This window comes from Schistocerca gregaria, chromosome 3, assembly GCF_023897955.1.
Source record: "Schistocerca gregaria isolate iqSchGreg1 chromosome 3, iqSchGreg1.2, whole genome shotgun sequence".
In the NCBI taxonomy this organism is placed as follows: Eukaryota; Metazoa; Arthropoda; class Insecta; order Orthoptera; family Acrididae; genus Schistocerca; species Schistocerca gregaria.
Window position 1 is genome coordinate 233,965,569 of NC_064922.1, and position 19,699 is coordinate 233,985,267.

Sequence of the window (19,699 nt, forward strand, 5' to 3'; positions counted from 1 at the left end):
ACATTCGATAATTTGAACAGAAGCCATCACATTTCTAGTGTATTAAGGCTGGTGTGTGTGCCTTGATTTCAAAGTCTCCGTAGTGTTATCTCTCAGTAAGATAATGCAGGACTGCTTATTGCTTAAGCTTACTTGACCTGTCTTAATAATACAAAGAGTGTCTGACGGTTGTCCTGATCAGCACTTTCTCCGCATCTCTCGCCAAGCGAAAATGTTTGGTCACAAGTTTCTGGGAGACTGGAACGCCACCACTCATCATCTACTGCAGCTGACAAAGACTGGTGTAAAGTTGAATTAGCACGGAGTGGCATACCCAATCTGCTATGCAAGCTCAGTTCGATCCACGCTCAGCCAGATTAGAGCCATTGTTGCTGCCAGAGATGGTAGCACTGTGTACTAAATTAATTTAACCACCTTTTCGCCAAACATCACCTACAAATTTAATTTACTAATGTGCTGAGAACTGTACGGGCCTAACGCACACAGCCACAGATTTTGAGACCATAGCACGTATGCATCGCTAAACTTATGGTAACCGATTTTGCTTGTGTTGTATGGCTATACTGTAAATAGGAAGATTCATGAAGAGCTGACTCAGTGATTTATTTTATATTGACTTCCTATGAGCCCAAGGCAGAAAGCATAATTTTGTTGTTCCAAACTACTCAACTGTTATCTAGGAAAACGTACATAATTTAGTGTGTACGTAATGTACATAACAGTGCTTTGTAATCAAGGATAGATTTTACTCAACTGATGGTTGGTGTCATGTTTTACAGAAAGCGAGGCTAAAAAGACATTTTATAGTCTGTAAAGTGGAAACTGAAAATTACAGAATGTTTAAGATTATTATTTATCGCACTACCCAAATAAATGTTGATGAACGTGGTAACAATGCATATTTCAGAAATATTATAATGACGAAGTTTTCAACAGATTTCGGGGGAACTACTGTTTAATGTAACATATTCTTCATTGAAGTCCTGGGAGGTCACAATTTTCTGCAAGCTACCTCGAGGGAGACCACAATTTGTCATTTTCCCATTTCGTAGATGCCTTGTTACCAGGGCACAATTGTTCGCTATTGGTTTGAAGAACATTCGGGACACTTCCAGCGAATGATTAGGCCACCCACATCGCACGACATGAGTCTCATAGAACTTTTGTGGCACATAATCAAGAGGTCAGTTCGTGCACAAAAACCTGAACTGGCAATACTTTTGAAATCATAGACGGCTGTAGAGGCTGCTTGGCACAGTATTTCTGTAGGGTACTTCTAAGGACTTGTTGAGTCCATGCCACGTCGAAACGGTCACCATTAACATCCACACACAAACGCTGCCGCCGAACTGCAGCAGGACCTACTGACTGAAACGTGTTCAGTTGGATATTTGCACATGACTGTACGATGGATTCTCGAAGTTCATCCAATGCGCTTGGCTTTTGCCGATAAACGACATCCTTTAGTGTTCCCCACAGGTAAAAGTCTAGATGAGTTAGGTTTGGGGAACGTGGTGGATGCTCCACAGCACCTCTACGGCCTGTCCATCTTCCTGGTAGACTTTCGTCGAGATACGCCCTAACAAGATCCTGGTAGTGGGCCGGGGCACCATCTTGTTGAAACTAAGCTCTTCCGTCTTCATACAAGTCTCGGATGGCAGGTTAAATGGATGTCTGAAGCTTCTGAAGGTACACCTCACCGATAACTGTGCCGTCAAAGACGAATGGCCCAATCAAGCCCCGGTAAGACGACCCACACCACACATTTACTCCTGGCAAATTCACGGCTTTGTCTACATGGACGTTCGGATTTTCGGTGGCCCAGTAAACGCAATTTTGGCGATTTACTGTACCACTGAGTTTGAACTGTGCCTCATCAGACCACACAGTCGTCTCTGCAAACTCTTCATCGTTGCGCACCGTGCTAGTAAACCACTCGCAGTACTCCATTCTACGATCTGGGTCGTCCTCGTTCATTGCGTATAGCAATCGTGTGATGTAGCACTTCCATTTTGCTGTCTTCAAAATTCGCCGAACACTTGAGTGACTCACTCCAGTTACACAGCACACTGTCTCACAGACTTCTGTGGTGAGCGAGTAAATTGTTGTAGCGCAAGACGGGAGTTAGCTAGATTTGTTACTGTTACAGATCGTCCAGATAGTTGTGTGTGTACATCTTTAACACAGCCTTCGGCTTCAAATTTGCCTCGAATGCGACGAATCGTTAAACGTGTCGGTGGCTCTGTTTGATACTCATTTCGCCATAGCCGTTGAACGTCATTAATGTTTTCGTACTTAAAATACCACTTCAAAACTGACTTCCTTTCATTGAATGTAAGCCTTGCGCCAGCCTTGTTTACTCGATTAACTAGGTGCAACTAAAAACAAAATACTGACTATTTGGCGACTGTCATCTGACAACACAAAACTACGCAATACAACGCTTGGTTGGCGGTTGCCAGAACCACATACTGTTACGCAACCAAAGATGAGACAACCCCGTCAATTAGTTTGACAGTTATTGACTTTTAAACAGTGGATACATTTTTTTGGACCCCTCTGTATAGCGGCCAATTATGTAGGCGAAAGGCAAATGTCAACCTTGAAACACAGAGACTTAACAAAAAACTGGATTTCCTGCCACAAGTGGACAGACAGTTTTATCAGAACCTCAAGCTCCAGAACGTGTTTCATGAAAATGATGGTAACCATGACCATAAAGTTTTGGAATTGGCCATAATTGTGTGCAATGATGAATTGAGTATGTGTTCTTTATGTTCTGATTCTAGTTTCATACTTATTGCAAACTTTGCAACTGTCAAAAAGACGCTACATTGAGGTGTCAAAAGTCATAGGATAGCGATATGCTCATATACATATGGCGGAAGTATCGCGCACACAAGGTATGAAAGGGCAGTGCATTGTCCGAGTTGTCATCTGTACTCATATGATTCATGTGAACAAGTTTCCGACGCGGTTATGGAAGCGCAATGGGAATTAAAAGTCTTTGAACCAGGAATGGTAATTGGAACTAAACGCTTGAGACGTTCTGTTTCGGGAATAGTTTGGGATTTCAATATTCCGAGACCCACAGTGTCAAGATCGTGCCGAGAACACCAAATTTGAGGCATTATCTCTCGCCATGGACAACGCAAGGCCGACGGCCTTCACATAATAACCGGGAGCAGCCGCGTTTGCGTAGAGTTGTCAGTGCTAACAAACAAGCAACACTGCATCAAAAACTGCATAAATCAATGTGGGATGTGCGACGAACGTATCCGTTAGGACAGTGAGGTGAAACTTGGCATTAATGGGCTATAGCAGCAGATGATGGACGCGAGTGCCTTTGCTAACTGCACGACGTCGCCTGCAACTCCTCGCCTGTGTTCGTCACCATATCGATTGGACCCTAGGCGACTGGAAAAGCTAACCTGGTCATATGAGTCCCGATGTCAGATGGAGGTGTTCGAGAGCGGCGCAGACACTACGAAGCCATGGACCCAAGTTGTCAACAAGGCACTGTGCAAGCTGGTAGTGGCTCCAAAATGTGTGTACTGTAAATGTATGGCTCACTTAATGGAAATAGTTGTGTTCGCCTACTCGGAGAGCGTTTGCAGGCGTTCACGGGCTTCATGTTTCCCAGCAATGATGGAATTTTTATGGATGACAGTGCGCCATGTTACCAGGCGACAGTTGTTAGCTATTGGTTCGAAGAACATTCGGGACACTTCGAACGAATGATTAGGCCACCCATATCGCGCGACATGAGTCCCATCGAACTTTTGTGGCACATTATCGAGAGGTCAGTTCGTGCGCAAAATCCTGAACCGGAAATACTTTTGTAGTTGTGGACGGCTGTAGAGGCTGCATGGTACAATATTTCTGTAGGGTAGTTTTAACGACTTGTTGAATCCATGCCACGTCGAGTTGCTGCACAACGCCAGGCGAAAGGCGGTCCGACCCGTTATTATGAGGCATCCCATGACGTTTGCCACCTTAGTGTATTGTAAATAGGTTATATGTGTATACGATAAATTTTGTGAATTAACAGCCGGCCGCGGTGGTCTCGCGGATCTAGGCGCTCAGTCCGGAACCGCGCGACCGCTACGGTCGCAGGTTCGAATCCTGCCTCGGGCATGGATGTGTGTGATGTCCTTAGGTTAGTTAGGTTTAATTAGCTCTAAGTTCTAGGCGACTGATGACCACAGATGTTAAGTCGTATAGTGCTCAGAGCCATTTGAACCATTTTGAATTAACATTAATAATAATAATTAGAAATATTATTTCTGGAAGGGCCCCCCCCCCCCCCCCATGAACCATGGACCTTGCCGGTGGTGGGGAGGCTTGCGTGCCTCAGCGATACAGATAGCTGTACCATAGGTACAACCACAACAGAGGGGTATCTGTTGAGAGGCCAGACAAACGTGTGGTTCCTGAAGAGGGGCAGCAGCCTTTTCAGTAATTGCAGGGGCAACAGTCTGGATGATTGACTGATCTGGCCTTGCAACTTTAACCAAAACGGCCTTGCTGTGCTGGTACTGCGAACGGCTGAAAGCAAGGGGAAACTACAGCCGTAATTTTTCCCGAGGGCATGCAGCTTTACTGTATGATTAAATGATGATGGCGTCCTCTTGGGTAAAATATTCCGGAGGTAAAATAGTCACCCATTCGGATCTCCGGGCGGGGACTACTCAAGAGGATGCCGTTATCAGGAGAAAGAAAGCTGGCGTTCTACGGATCGGAGCCTGGAATGTCAGATCCCTTAATCGGGCAGGTAGGTTAGAAAATTTAAAAAGGGAAATGGATAGGTTGAAGTTAGATATAGTGGGAATTAGTGAAGTTCGGTGGCAGGAGGAACAAGACTTCTGGTCAGGTGACTACAGGGTTATAAACACAAAATCAAATAGGGGTAATGCAGGAGTATGTTTAATAATGAATAGGAAAATAGGAATGCGGGTAAGCTACTACAAACAGCATAGTGAACGCATTATTGTGGCCAAGATAGATACGAAGCCCACACCTACTACAATAGTACAAGTTTATATGCCAACTAGCTCTGCAGATGACGAAGAGATTGAAGAAATGTATGATGAAATAAAAGAAATTATTCAGATAGTGAAGGGAGACGAAAATTTAATAGTCATGGGTGATTGGAATTCAAGTGTAGGAAAAGGGAGAGAAGGAAACGTAGTAGGTGAATATGGATTGGGGCTACGAAATGAAAGAGGAAGCCGACTGGTAGAATTTTGCACAGAGCACAACTTAATCATAGCTAACACTTGGTTTCAGAATCATGAAAGAAGGTTGTATACATGGAAGAAATGTGGTGCTACAGCAGAATGTTGAAGATTAGATGGGTAGATCACATAACTAATGAATAAGTATTGAATAGGATTGGGAAGAAGAGAAGTTTGTGGCACAACTTGACTAGAAGAAGGGATAGGTTGGTAGGACATGTTCTAAGGCATCAAGGGATCACCAATTTAGTATTGGAGGGCAGCGTGGAGGGTAAAAATCATAGAGGGAGACCAAAAGATGGATACACTAAGCAGATTCAGAAGGATGTAGGTTGCAGTAGGTACTGGGAGATGAAGAAGCTTGCACAGGATAGAGTAGCATGGAGAGCTGCATCAAACCAGTCTCAGGACTGAAGACAACAACAAGAACATTTCTGGAAGCTTCGCAGGGGAGCTTCTGTGAAGTTTGGATCATAAATGTTAATTGAACTTTTATAACACAAAGTGTGTACATTATTTCTTTTCATAGGAAATACGGGATGTTGAGAGTTGGTTAAAAAGCAAGACAAACTTATGTGACTGGTGCTTTGGATGCAAAATCAGTTCTCACAAACATTTTTTTTCTCAAAACTTAATGTTTGTGCTTTGGTCCCTTGCGACTCTCAGGACATCAGTTACTCTCCATAGTACAGGGTGTACATAAATTTCGGGAACACTTTCAATTATTTATTGCACAAGAACTAAATATTGTACAGATGTCATACATATTGGATTCTGAAGAGAAACTCAAAAGTTTCTTTTTTCTTTTTTTTTTTTTTTTTTACAAACATTCGATATGCGAACCATGAGTGACCTGGCAGACATCAATACGGTAATCGAATTCTTGCCATACCTGTCTCAGCATGGCGTCGTCGACTGTGGCAGTCGCTTCCCCGTATTCTCTCCCGGAGGTCTGCTACATCACGTAGTAGAGATGCTACATATACCAGATCTTTAATGTGTCCCCACAGAAAAAGTCACACGGAGTGAGATCTGATGATTCGGGAGGCCATTTCATGAAACAGCTGTCCTCTTCAGTAACATGGCCGATCGATCAATGTGACAGCTCTGGTACCCATGAACTTCACGGTGAAAATGGGATGGAGCCCCATCTTGCTGAAAGATGTCATGCTACAGGCCCATATCTATAATACCAGTACTAGCGAAGGTGATGGAGTCGATAATGAAAGAACAGCTATTCAGTTACATTGAAGGAAATAGTCTCTTTTATGTTGTGCAACATGGCTTTTGGAAGGGCATGTCAACAACAACAGCTGTACTTAGTTACAAAAATAAGTCAGGGTTTTAAAGACAGTCTATAGCACTAGTACTCTGTGACCTTAGTAAGTCATTTGACTGCATCCAACATAAAGCCCTACCCAGAAACTTAAAAACATGTGGTGTAGGGGGATCTGTCCTGCAAACTCTTGAATCCTACCTGAGAAACAGACGACAGATTGTCTCCGTGGAAGGAGCTGATTCATGTGAGAAGAAGCTACAGCATGGTCTGCCTCAGGGGTCGGTAATAGGGCCCCTGCTGTTCCTTCGTAAATGGCATAGGCTCCAATGGGCATACCTTCCCATTTGCAGATTATGCAACCTTGTTCTCAAAAGGCGAGAATGTTGTAGAGGCAGTCCAACAAGCAGAAGTCTTGTTCAGTGAAGCTAAGGCTGGTTTATGATGAACAAAACGAAAATAAATGAAGAAAAAACTCAGAGGATGATATATAGCCTTAGGAATACTGGAGCACTGGGTAACACAGCAGATGTTTAACTTCTGGGCTTTCTCATTTATACCAAATTAACATGGCAACAGCACACCAAACTTGTATGTTCCAAACTTTCATGGGTCCTGTACCTATTGAAGAAACTGAAAAATGTAGTATCAGAACAGTACCTGCCAACTGTGCACTATGCAACGTTCCACAACCACATCAGTTATGGGCTGTTGTTTTGGGGCCATTCTGCAGGCTGTAAGAATGTGCTTTTACTGCAAAAGAAAGCAATGAGGATCATTACTTCAAGCAAAAAAACAGACCACTGTAAACCAATTTTCATCAGGTTAGGAATTATGACTGTTTACAGCCAGTATACATTGCACTGTCTCTTCCACATAAAGAGAAACCATGATATATACAGAAAGAGAAATGCAGTTCACAAATACAGCACTTGCAACAAAGATAGTATGCCAAGGTGTCGATCAGCAAAGAGACGAAACAGCTTCCCAATCGTGGCCCTAAAATTGTATAATGTTCTACCTGATGACATTCAGTCTGTACCATGGGAGCTGTTTATAACTACTATTTTGTGTGAGCTAAAAGAGTAACCCTTCTGCAATGTTGACGAATTCTTCGCTGCAATAGCATAGTGTTTACCTGAGCTGCAGCACAGTTCCATGACTCCAAAAGCAACCGTTATATTTATTTTCATTATATACTTGTATCTATTTTATTGTTGTGATATTATTGTAATCTAATTTATAGTTTAAATATGTCTTGCAGTATTAAATTACTATCACAGTATAGTTATATTCATGCATTTGGATAGTGTTGTATCTTGACGCTGTTTGTCCAGCTGTGGCTGGTGAATGACATAGAACTGGTAATAAAGGTAATGAACAACAACTGTAGCGCACTTGTTTTTGTCGAACTGCAACACACAGAAAGCTCGCTCCGCACCTGAAGTCGCCATGTTTGCGACTAGTGCAGACTATCGGCAAATTACCAAACTATGCTGTGGCAGTATAAATGAAAACAAAAACTTTCAGGGTTTTTCTTCTAAATGACATATATATGATATATGTACAATGTTTGATTCTTGTGCAATAGATAATTGAGAGTATTCACGGATTTTATGTACACCCTGTATAATGTATCGCTAGAGTCAGCAGAAAGCGCTTATTTGCTATTCTCTGCGATGTAGCAATTTTAATGGCCAACAGTGTATCACTGACTTAAACTCCAAACCTACGCCCTTTATATCAACTACATCCGTCTGATGGCCTCCTTCCTCTCCCACTACCCCTCCTACGTTACCATCCATAATGCCAATTCCCACACCTTCTACCCCTCTGCAGGTGTGCCCCAGGACTCTGTCCTCTCCCCTCTCCTCTACCTCCTGTACATGGCAGATATGCCCCCCCCCCTCCAGTACATCTCTTGCAGTATGCCGATGACACCTCATTCCTTGCCCTCGCTCCTACCCTCCAACGGTCCCAACGCCTTCTCCAGAATCACCTTGACCTTTTTGCTGCATGGTGTAACCAGTGGCTCCTGAAAATCAATCCTTCCAAGACCCAGGTAATCATCGTAGGTCGTACTACTTGCTCCTTCCGGCTCCTGGATTCCTCCCTTACCATCTGCGCCCGTCCTGTCTGCCTCTCCCCCACCCTCCCCTACCTTGGCCTCACCATTGACTGTCACCTCACCTGGATCCCTCATCTCCGCTCCGTCCAATCCAAAGCCCATAACCACCTCCGACTGCTCAAACTCCTCTGGCTGGACATGCGGGTTGCACCCCTCTACCATCCTCCACACCTACAAATCCTGAATCCGTCTCATCCTCTGTTATGCCAGTCCCACCTGGATATCCGCCCCTCCCCCTCAAATTCTGTAACTCCCTCCAGATCCTCGCGTGCCATGCACTCCGCCTCACCTTCCGTATATGCCTCCTGTCCCCTACGCAGATCCTCTATGACCTCATTCCTTTCCTCGATCTCCTCCTATTCCTTGAACATATGTACATACTCTACACCTCCCTCCCTCCCTTGATCCCTCTCACCCCCTGGTTAGTCCTCTCACATCCCCACCCTCTGCCACGCCTTCACTGTTGTCCCCCCCACCCTCCATCTCTACACCCTTCATCTCCTTTCCCAAGGTGGCTTCCATCAACTCCCCCTGCCAGATGATGCCCTCTCTCCCTCCATTCGTCCCTCATATCAACTCTGATCCTCACCCCTCTCCTTTCCTCCATCCTATCCCTGGGTTCCCTCTCCCCCCTTCCATCCTGTTTTCTCTCCAACTAACCTCTCCCTGCCTCCCTTCTCCCCCCCCCCCCTCAAGTCCTTTTGTATTCCTCTCCTCTGCCTTTCCCCACACCCTGTCGCATCTGCCCAGCACCCACCCCCAGTCTTATTTTTCCTCGCCCTCCATCGGCTCCTTTCCCCCCTTCCCCCCTTTTTCTTTCCCATCATCTTTCCAGGTTCCCCCTCGGCTGTGGTATGTCATAGTTGCCAACTTTTTAGTGCAGTGTTCAAGTGAATGTTCAGTGTTGTTCATCTTTCCAAAGTGTCGCGAACAGAAATCATGCTGTCGCTGGGTGTGAACTTTACGTCTCTTGCGAACAGAAACCAGTCGCCGTGTTATTAAGTTGTCTGTCTATTATTTTACATGTCTGCTTAATATGTATTTTATTAGCATCATCATGCCTTTGTTCTATGTTTTAAGTTCCACAATTTTCTACCATGTTACCATTTAAGTCTCAGATTTAATCGCCAGTTTTTATTATTTATTATCTTCACCTTTTTAAAACAAATTCTGCAGTCTGGAGAGCGGCATACTAAGCTGGTGGCAGCCCACCCCCCTTCGTGAGGAATCGAAACTCAACAAAGAAAAAGAAATATTGCTGACTGCGGATACGGATCCTCTACACCTCCCTTAAACTTGATCTCCATCACCTGCTTGCCTCTCCCATCCTTTCCCAAACCCTGTCTGCTGCCGTGCCTGTATTCCCACCTGCTCTCCATCTCTCTACTCCCCACACCCTCGCCCAAGGTGGCTTCCACCAACTCCCCCTCCCTGATGATGCCCTCATCCCCTCTTTCTACCCCTCCTACCAACTTTGATCCTACCCATCCAAACCCTGTGTTTTTTCCTTATGGCACACTCTCTCCCTTCTGTCCCTCCTCCCTTCCTCCCCCTCCTCCCCCAGGCTTCCCCTAACTTCATTCCTCCCTCTCCCATCTCCTCTGCGACTGGCATCTACCTCCTTCCCTCTCTCTCCTCCCCCACCTTTTCCCCTTTTGACAGGTCCCCGGACTCGTACACGTAAAGTGAACATTTGTGTGCTGGAGATCGTCGCCAGTGTTTTGCGTGTGCCAACGTGTTAGTTCAAATGGCTCAAATGGCTCTGAGCACTATGGGACTTAACTTCTCAGGCAATCAATCCCCTAGAACTTAGAACTACTTGAACCTAACTAACCTAAGAACATCACACACATCCATGCCCGAGGCAGGATTCGACCTGCGACCGTAGCGGTCGCGCGATTCCAGACTGTAGTGCCTAGAACCTCTCGGCCACTCCGGCCGGCTCAACGTGTTAGTGTTTCAGTGTTTCGTCATTTGTGCTCCTTCGTTCACGTGTGCCGTTTCTGCCGTCTCTGTTACTGCCCGAGTGCTGAACGTTTTTCTTTGGACGTTGCACTTGTGAACGACTTCATGTATTTTTAAATTTGTGAGTATACTGTTGTTTATCCACCGTGTTGTTTCGTTTTGCGATGTCTCCAGTTGTAATAAATGTATGATCTGTGGCCGAAGAGAGGCGTAGTATTGCCGATGCTGGCCTACCTGTATCAAGTGTGAAAATAACAATAAAGCAAAAACAAAAATCGGTGAGTGCTACTTTAGTAGGTGCCCCACCTGGTGATGGAGTAGGGCGAGACGGAGCCCGGCCGCTGCTGCGCGGGGCCGGAGGCCAGCTTGCGGTAGTCGGAGCCGCGGCGGTAGAGCTGGCGGCCGGCGCAGCCGCCCACGGCGACGGCCAGCTCCTCCGGGGCGGGCGACGCGCCGGCGACGGAGCGCGAGTGGTGCAGCCGCGCCACGGCCGGCTGCGCGGGCCCGCAGCTGCCGCGCGGCAGCGACTCGCGCCGGTACTGGTAGCGCTGGAAGTCGCCCGTGTTGGCGCGCAGCCGCGACAGCGACAGCTCGTCCGTGCCTGTCGCGGGAGCGGCCGCCGTTACTGCCGCGTCTCCAGTACACGATGGCGACGCAACTACTTTGTAGGCCTACTAACCTTTCATTGTTATACGCCACAGTGAAATGAGTGTTACAGTTCAATTCTTTTATCTTGGCGGCTCGCGCATGCCCGCCCACACGCGGGAGACTGCTGCGTTGCCAGTTGCACGCGCCAAGACAAGCAACGCCATGGTATAGTACGCAAACTTACGTTTAGCGGGGTGTGGTGTGCGTACTGTAAGACCTTCCGTACACACACCATCTGATTATTTGACTTGTCGCTCTAACGAAGTAGGCGAGTATCAGCAATATGTCTCGTGGTCTTATTGTGGCGTGTTTATCTTCTGCCGTTAGGTCAGACAATAGAAATGCCACTTGCACGCTTAGAGTAGCAGATTGACAGTGACCAACTTGAAACAGAACTTGATTAATTTATTAAAATAATAACAAGCATAAACATTACTTAACTGGATTCTGGATGCTATTTACAACTGACAATCGGAAGTTACTTTGGTCTTGGTACGTTAATCTTATTCTCACATATCTCTGATACTTGACAAAAGTGTCTATACATCTTCATGGCTATGCAGAGGAATATGGTAATCTTATTAAGCACAGACTGAAATTTGACTATAGACTGGTACAGACCAATGTAGACTGGTACAGACAGGTGCAGATAAATGCAGACTTGTACAGACTAATGCAGACTGACTCGTTATAATACCTCACGTGTTCAGGTATCATTGCGGGAGTGGTATCCGCGAGGAGAAAAGGTTCTACAATAGCAGCAATGTCATCGGCTGCGTTACATATTAATACGCGGATCGGCAGAAGAAAAATTTGGTCCATCTCTAAGGCATCGCCATCTCGTAGTGTGGAGATGGACGAGCGCTGCGCCTGCGCTGTTATGCTTAGCGGGGCGCGCTCTAGTGGTAAAGTTGAGTACGCGCTGACTACGCGGAACTATGTGCACAACAGGGGGAGCGTGCAGTTTATGAAGTAAAGCCACCACGGACACATTAACCCTTTCGCTGCTACAGAGACGTGCTCCCCACATTCCGCGCTGTGCGCGATTTTGTCATCACTGCACTGCTCGCCTGTGCAGACACATGGTGTTCCAACTGTTGACACACTTATCGTTCGATTTCACAAAAACTATTTGGCCCACAAATTTGATTTTTCCACATCTTCTTGACTGATACCTTCCCCCCATAAATGACTTAACTTTGTTTCGTTGTTCAGCGCAGTTATTGTGCAGCATTAAAAGTAGCAAACCATTCCACAAAATTTTGAAGACTTAGCAGAGGTAAAAGTCCACAGCGTATACTTTCCGTATGGTAGATTTTAGTTGCCAGTAGAAATTTCTAAAAATACATTCAAACGAATATAATTCATGAAGTAAGACACTTCAATATTGTTTTTAAAAAAAGAAAATATTAAGCATCAAACAAGGTACGACCACAGAACCTTTTACTTAGTAGCTAAACACATTAACCTTTATGCTAGCACAGCTCGTCAGTCAATAGATCTATTGGAGTATTTTAAAGAATTACGCAAAATACCGACAAACAGTATTGGTATGGCTACGAATTACTCACGTTTCGTTGAAATACAATAGGAAATAAACAATTAACGCTGTTCTTTATTTGCAAAAAAGCGGTTAGTGAGAATGAATTTTCTTGCTATCGCCTAAATTAGGAGGCTAATTGCTTGTTTGGTTTCATTAATTAATAGAATATGTATCAATTGGTATAAAGAATGCTTTTTCCAAACTTTCTTTTATAGAAAGTCTGCTATCAAGACATTGCTTTTGTTCAATTACTTTATTTATGACTGAACGTTTCTAAAGCCGAAGACACTTGTACATGCTCTGCACTGCAGTCCAGCTCTGGCAACGTCGTTCTCTGTTCATTGGCTGACTGTGTTTTGTGACGTCAGATGCGCAGAACAAACCTGAACTCGGCCGCCGTCGTAAATGACACGCACTTTAGTAGCAGGGGCAACAATCTGGATGATTGACTGACCCGGTTAACACTATTTATTCATTGTAAGGCATACAGCAGCACCACATATACAAATACGAGGGTGAGTCAAATGAAAACCTAAAATATTTTTTTACATATTACACTCCTGGAAATTGAAATAAGAACACCGTGAATTCATTGTCCCAGGAAGGGGAAACTTTATTGACACATTCCTGGGGTCAGATACATCACATGATCACACTGACAGAACCACAGGCACATAGACACAAGCAACAGAGCATGCACAATGTCGGCACTAGTACAGTGTATATCCACCTTTCGCAGCAATGCAGGCTGCTATTCTCCCATGGAGACGATCGTAGAGATGCTGGATGTAGTCCTGTGGAACGGCTTGCCATGCCATTTCCACCTGGCGCCTCAGTTGGACCAGCGTTCGTGCTCGACGTGCAGACCGCGTGAGACGACGCTTCATCCAGTCCCAAACATGCTCAATGGGGGACAGATCCGGAGATCTTGCTGGCCAGGGTAGTTGACTTACACCTCCTAGAGCACGTTGGGTGGCACGGGATACATGCGGACGTGCATTGTCCTGTTGGAACAGCAAGTTCCCTTGCCGGTCTAGGAATGGTAGAACGATGGGTTCGATGACGGTTTGGATGTACCGTGCACTATTCAGTGTCCCCTCGACGATCACCAGAGGTGTACGGCCAGTGTAGGAGATCGCTCCCCACACCATGATGCTGGGTGTTGGCCCTGTGTGCCTCGGTCGTATGCAGTCCTGATTGTGGCGCTCACCTGCACGGCGCCAAACACGCATACGAACATCATTGGCACCAAGGTAGAAGCAACTCTCATCGCTGAAGACGACACGTCTCCATTCGTCCCTCCATTCACACCTGTCGCGACACCACTGGAGGCGGGCTGCACGATGTTGGGGCGTGAGCGGAAGACAGCCTAACGGTGTGCGGGACCGTAGCCCAGCTTCATGGAGACGGTTGCGAATGGTCCTCGCCGATACCCCAGGAGCAACAGTGTCCCTAATTTGCTGGGAAGTGGCGGTGCGGTCCCCTACGGCACTGCGTAGGATCCTACGGTCTTGGCGTGCATCCGTGCATTGCTGCGGTCCGGTCCCAGGTCGACGGGCACGTGCACCTTCCGCCGACCACTGGCGACAACATCGATTTACTGTGGAGACCTCAAGCCCCACGTGTTGAGCAATTCGACGGAACGTCCACCCGGCCTCCCGCATGCCCACTATATGCCCTCGCTCAAAGTCCGTCAACTGCACATACGGTTCACGTCCACGCTGTCGCGGCATGCTAACAGTGTTAAAGACTGCGATGGAGCTCCGTATGCCACGGAAAACTGGCTGACACTGACGGCGGCGGTGCACAAATGCTGCGCAGCTAGCGCCATTCGACGGCCAACACCGCGGTTCCTGGTGTGTCCGCTGTGCCGTGCGTGTGATCATTGCTTGTACAGCCCTCTCGCAGTGTCCGGAGCAAGTATGGTGGGTCTGACGCACCGGTGTCAATGTGTTCTTTTTTCCATTTCCAGGAGTGTATTTATTGTGCAGAAGTGGTACAAAGCTGTATCACTTTTCAACATAATCTCCCCCACGCTCAATGCAAGTCCTCCAGGGCTTGCAAAGTGCATACATTCCTTTAGAAAAGAATTCTTTTGATAGTGCAACAGACGTTAAAGTAACCTCTAGCGTGCCACAGGGGAGTGTTATGGGACCATTGCTTTTCACAATTACAGGGTGTTACAAAAAGGTACGGCCAAACTTTCAGGCAACATTCCTCACACACAAAGAAAGAAAATATGTTATGTGGACATGTGTCCGGAAACGCTTACTTTCCATGTTAGAGCTCATTTTAGTTTCGTCAGTATGTACTTCTCTTCAAATCACATTAATCATGGACTGGAAACACACAGCAACAGAACGTAACAGCGTGTCTTCAAACACGTTGTTACAGGATATGTTCAAAATGTCCTCCGTTAGCGAGGATACATGCAACCACCCTCCGCCGCTAGGAATCCCTGATGCGCTGATGCAGTCCTGGAGAATGGCGTATTGTATCACAGCCGTCCACAATAAGAGCACGAAGAGTCTCTACATTTGGTACCGGGGTTGCGTAGACAAGAGCTTTCAAATGCCCCCACAAATGAAAGTCAAGAGGGTTGAAGTCAGGAGAGCGTGGAGGCCATGGAATTGGTCCGCCTCTACCAATCCACCGGTCACCGAATCTGTTGTTGAGAAGCGTACGAATACTTCGACTGAAATGTGCAGGAGCTCCATCGTGCATGAACTACATGTTGTGTCGTACTTGTAAAGTCACATGTTCAAGCAACACAGATAGAGTATTCCCGTATGAAATCATGATAACGTGCTCCATTGAGCGTAGGTGGAAGAACATGGGGCCCAATCAAGACATCACCAACAATGCCTGCCCAAACGTTCACAGAAAATCTGTGTTGATGAAGTGATTGCGGATTCTCGTCAGCCCACACACGTTGATTGTGAAAATTTACAATTTGATCACGTTGGAATGTAGCGTCATCCGTAAAGAGTACATTTGCACTGAAACGAGGATTGACACACTGTTGGATGAACCATTCGCAGAAGTGTACCCGTGGAGGCCAATCAGCTGCAGATAGTGCCTGCACACGCTGTACATGGTACGGAAACAACTGGCTCTCCCGTAGCACTCTCCATACAGTGACTTGGTCAGCGTTACCTTGTACAGCAGCAACTTCTCTGACACTGACATTAGGGTTATCGTCAACTGCACGAAGAATTGCCTCGTCCATTGCAGGTGTCCTCGTCGTTGTAGGTCTTCCCCAGTCGCGAGTCATAAGCTGGAATGTTCCGTACTCCCTAAGACGCCGATCAATTGCTTCGAACGTCTTCCTGTCGGGACACCTTCGTTCTGAAAATCTGTCTCGATACAAACGTACCGCGCCACGGCTATTGCCCCGTGCTAATCCATACATCAAATGGGCATCTACCAACTCCGCATTTGTAAACATTGCACCGACTGCAAAACCACGTTCGTGATGAACACTAACCTGTTGATGCTACGTACTGATGTGCTTGGTGCTAGTACTGTAGAGCAATGAGTGGCATGTCAACACAAGCACCGAAGTCGACATTACCTTCCTTCAATTGGGCCAACTGGCGGTGGATCGAGGAAGTACAGTACATACTGACGAAACGAAAATGAGCTCTAACATGGAAATTAAGCGTTTCCGGACACATGTACACATAACATCTTTTCTTTATTTGTGTGTGAGGAATGTTTCCTGAAAGTTTGGCCGTACCTTTTTGTAACACCGTGTATACAAATACGAGGACAAGTCAAATGAAAACTTTAAATATTTATAAAAAATATTATTTATTGTGCAGAGGTGGTACAAAGCTGTATCACCTTTCAATATAATCTCCTCCACGCCCAATGCAAGTCCTCCAGCGCTTACAAAGTGCATAAATTCCATTAGAAAAAAATTCTTTAGGTAGTCCGCGCAACAGACGTTAAAGTAACCCCTGGTGTGCCACAGGAGAGTGTTATTGGACCATTGCTTTACACAATATATATAAATGACCTAGTAGATAGTGTCGGAAGTTCCATGCGGCTTTTCGCGGATGATGCTGTAGTATACAGAGAAGTTGCAGCATTAGAAAATTGCAGCGAAATGCAGGAAGATCTGCAGTGGATAGGCACTTGGTGCAGGGAGTGGCAACTGACCTTTAACATAGACAAATGTAATGTATTGCGAATACATAGAAAGAAGGATCCTTTATTGTATGATTATATGATAGCGGAACAAATACTGGTAGCAGTTACTTCTGTAAAATATCGGGGAGTATGCGTACGGAACGATTTGAAATGGCATGATCATATAAAATTAGTGCCAGGTTCAGATTCATTGGGAGAGTCCTTAGAAAATGTAGTCCATCAACAAAGGAGGTGCCTTACAAGACACTCGTTCGACCTATACATGAGTATTGCTCATCAGTGTGGGATTCGTACCAGATCGGGTTGACAGAGGAGATAGATCTAAAGAAGACGTTTCGTCACAGGTTTATTTGGTAAGAGTGATAGCGCTACGGAGATGTTTAGCAAACTGAAGTGGCAGACTCTGCAAGAGAGGCGCTCTGTATCGCGGCGTAGCTTGCTGTCTAGGTTTGGAGAGGGTGCGTTTCTGGATGAGGTATCGAATATATTGCTTCCCCCTCCAGAGGAGATCACGAATGTAAAATTAGAGGGATTCCAACACGCACAGAGGCTTTCCGGCAGTCGTTCTTCCCGCGAACCATACGCGATTGGAAAAGGAAAGGGAGGTAATAATAGTGGCACGTAAAGTGCCCTCCGCCACACAGGCTTGAGGAGTATAAATGTAGATCTAGATGTAGAACCAATCCATGCACCGCGTGGCGTACCTCTTCATCAGTACGGAATTTCTTTCCTCCCGTTGCGTCTTTGAGTGGTCCAAACATATGAAAATCACTTGGGACAAGGTCTGGTGAGTAGATGAGGAAGACACTCAAACTGCAGGTCTGTGATTGTTGCAACTGTTCTACGGGCAGTGTGGGGCCTTGCATTGTCATGTTGCAAAAAGACACCTCCTGACAGCAATCCACGTCGGCCTGATTTGATTGCAGGCTGCACTTTTTTTTTTTAGGAGATCTGTGTTGATGCACTGGTTACAGTGGTCCCTCTGGGCATGTAATGCTCCGAAATGACGCCTTTTTCGTGCCAAAAGAGAGTCAGCAAAACCTTCCATGCTGATGGTTCTGTTCGAAACTTCTTTGGTTTTGGTTGGGGGGGGGGGGCTTATGGGCGCTCAACACTTTGGTTTTGGTGATGAGGAATGGCGCCGTTCCTTGCTCGCTCCCTTCGTTTCCGGTTGGTGGAAATGAACCCAGATTTCGTCCCCATTAACGATTCTTGCAAGGAAGCCATCACCTTATCGTTCAAAGCGCCGAAGAAGTTCTTCACAAGCATCAACGCGTCGGTTCTCTCATTTCAGGAGTCAGCTGCCGTGGCACCCATCTTGCAGACAGTATGTGAAACTGGAGCACATCATGCACAATATGGTGTGTTGGCCCGTGACTAATCTGTAAACATGCTACAATGTCTTTCAGTGTCACTCGGCGGTTTTCCTTCACTATCGCTTCAACTGCTGCAGTGCTGGTCGAGGAGCATCTTCCACTGAAGTCACACCATTTGCGAACTTCCTACTCCATTCGTAGACTTGCTGCTGTGACAAACATGCATCACCGTACTGAACCTTCATTCGTCGATGAATTTCAATAGGTTTCACACCTTCACTACGCAAAAACCGAATAACAGAACGCTGTTCTTCCCTGGTGCAAGTCGCAAGTGTGGCGGTCATCTTTATAATGATGCTGCGACGGTATGTGTGCATCTGCACTATGCTGCCACCTACAGGCCATTCTGCACGCTGTTTGTAGTACGTATACCAACTTACAGGATGACGGCGCGAAATTTCGATTTATTATTACAAATTTAAGGTTTTCATTTGACTCACCCTCCTATAAATACAATAATAAACTAGACTAGAAACGTGTAATACAGTGATGAGCCAAAACATTATGACCATTTGCTTAATATCTTTTTTTTCGTCTTTGGAACGAAATACATCACCGATTTTGCGTATCAGGGATCCGCCAGTTTGTTGGTAGCTTTGTGGAGATGTTTGGCATTACGCACAGGTCATGTAATTCGCGAAAATAACGGGCTGCTGATTTTCGGTTGCGGTGGTGACGCCCGATAGCGACCCAAGTAGATCCCCTCAGGATTTACATGAGGCGGATTTGGTCGCCCAGACACAGGTTCGAATCCTGCCTCAGGCATGGATGTGCGTGGTGTCCTGAGATTAGTTAGGTTTAAGTAGTTGTAAGTTCTAGGGGACTGATGACACAAGATGTTAAGTCCCATAGTGCTCAGAGCCATTTTTGAACCCATAGTGCTCACAGCCATCTTTTGATGACATTTTTGTCGGGGACGGTATCAAGAATGAAGAGATGCTCGTGTTTCGCAGCTGCCAGCGTGCCCTCGATTTCTACCATAGATCCCACGCAAGTGCAGGAGAAAGTCTCCCATAGCATAATATTGCTCCCACCAGCTTGCGTCAGTGGCGTGCTGTACGTTTCAAGCCGCCGTTCACCTCGATAAAGGCGTTTGTTGTGACGACCATCGACCTAGTGTAGCAAAAATTTGATTCACCCAAAGTACCGACAAGTTCGCATTGATCCACAGTCGAATCCCGATGGTCTGTGGTCTGTCCGCCTGCTTAGCTGTTAGTGCTCCCCCCCCCCCCCCCCCCCCCCCCACGCAAGCGGGCCCGGGTTCGATTTCCTGCCGGGTTGGAGATTTTCTCCACTCTGGGACTGGGTGTTGGGCTGTCCTCCTCATCATTTCATCCACATCGCCGGCGCGCAAGCCGCCCAATGTGGCGT

General features: G+C 46.3%; 1 protein-coding gene across 1 annotated transcript in view; it reads right to left on the reverse strand.

The window, feature by feature from the left end:
* Positions 1-19,699, reverse strand: part of LOC126354685 (uncharacterized) — a 1,729,166-nt gene that overhangs the window by 45,071 nt on the left and 1,664,396 nt on the right. The window contains exon 8 of the mRNA XM_050004488.1: positions 10,913-11,207. Coding sequence (XP_049860445.1) covers positions 10,913-11,207 — 295 coding nt within the window. The remainder of the gene's footprint in view (positions 1-10,912; positions 11,208-19,699) is intronic.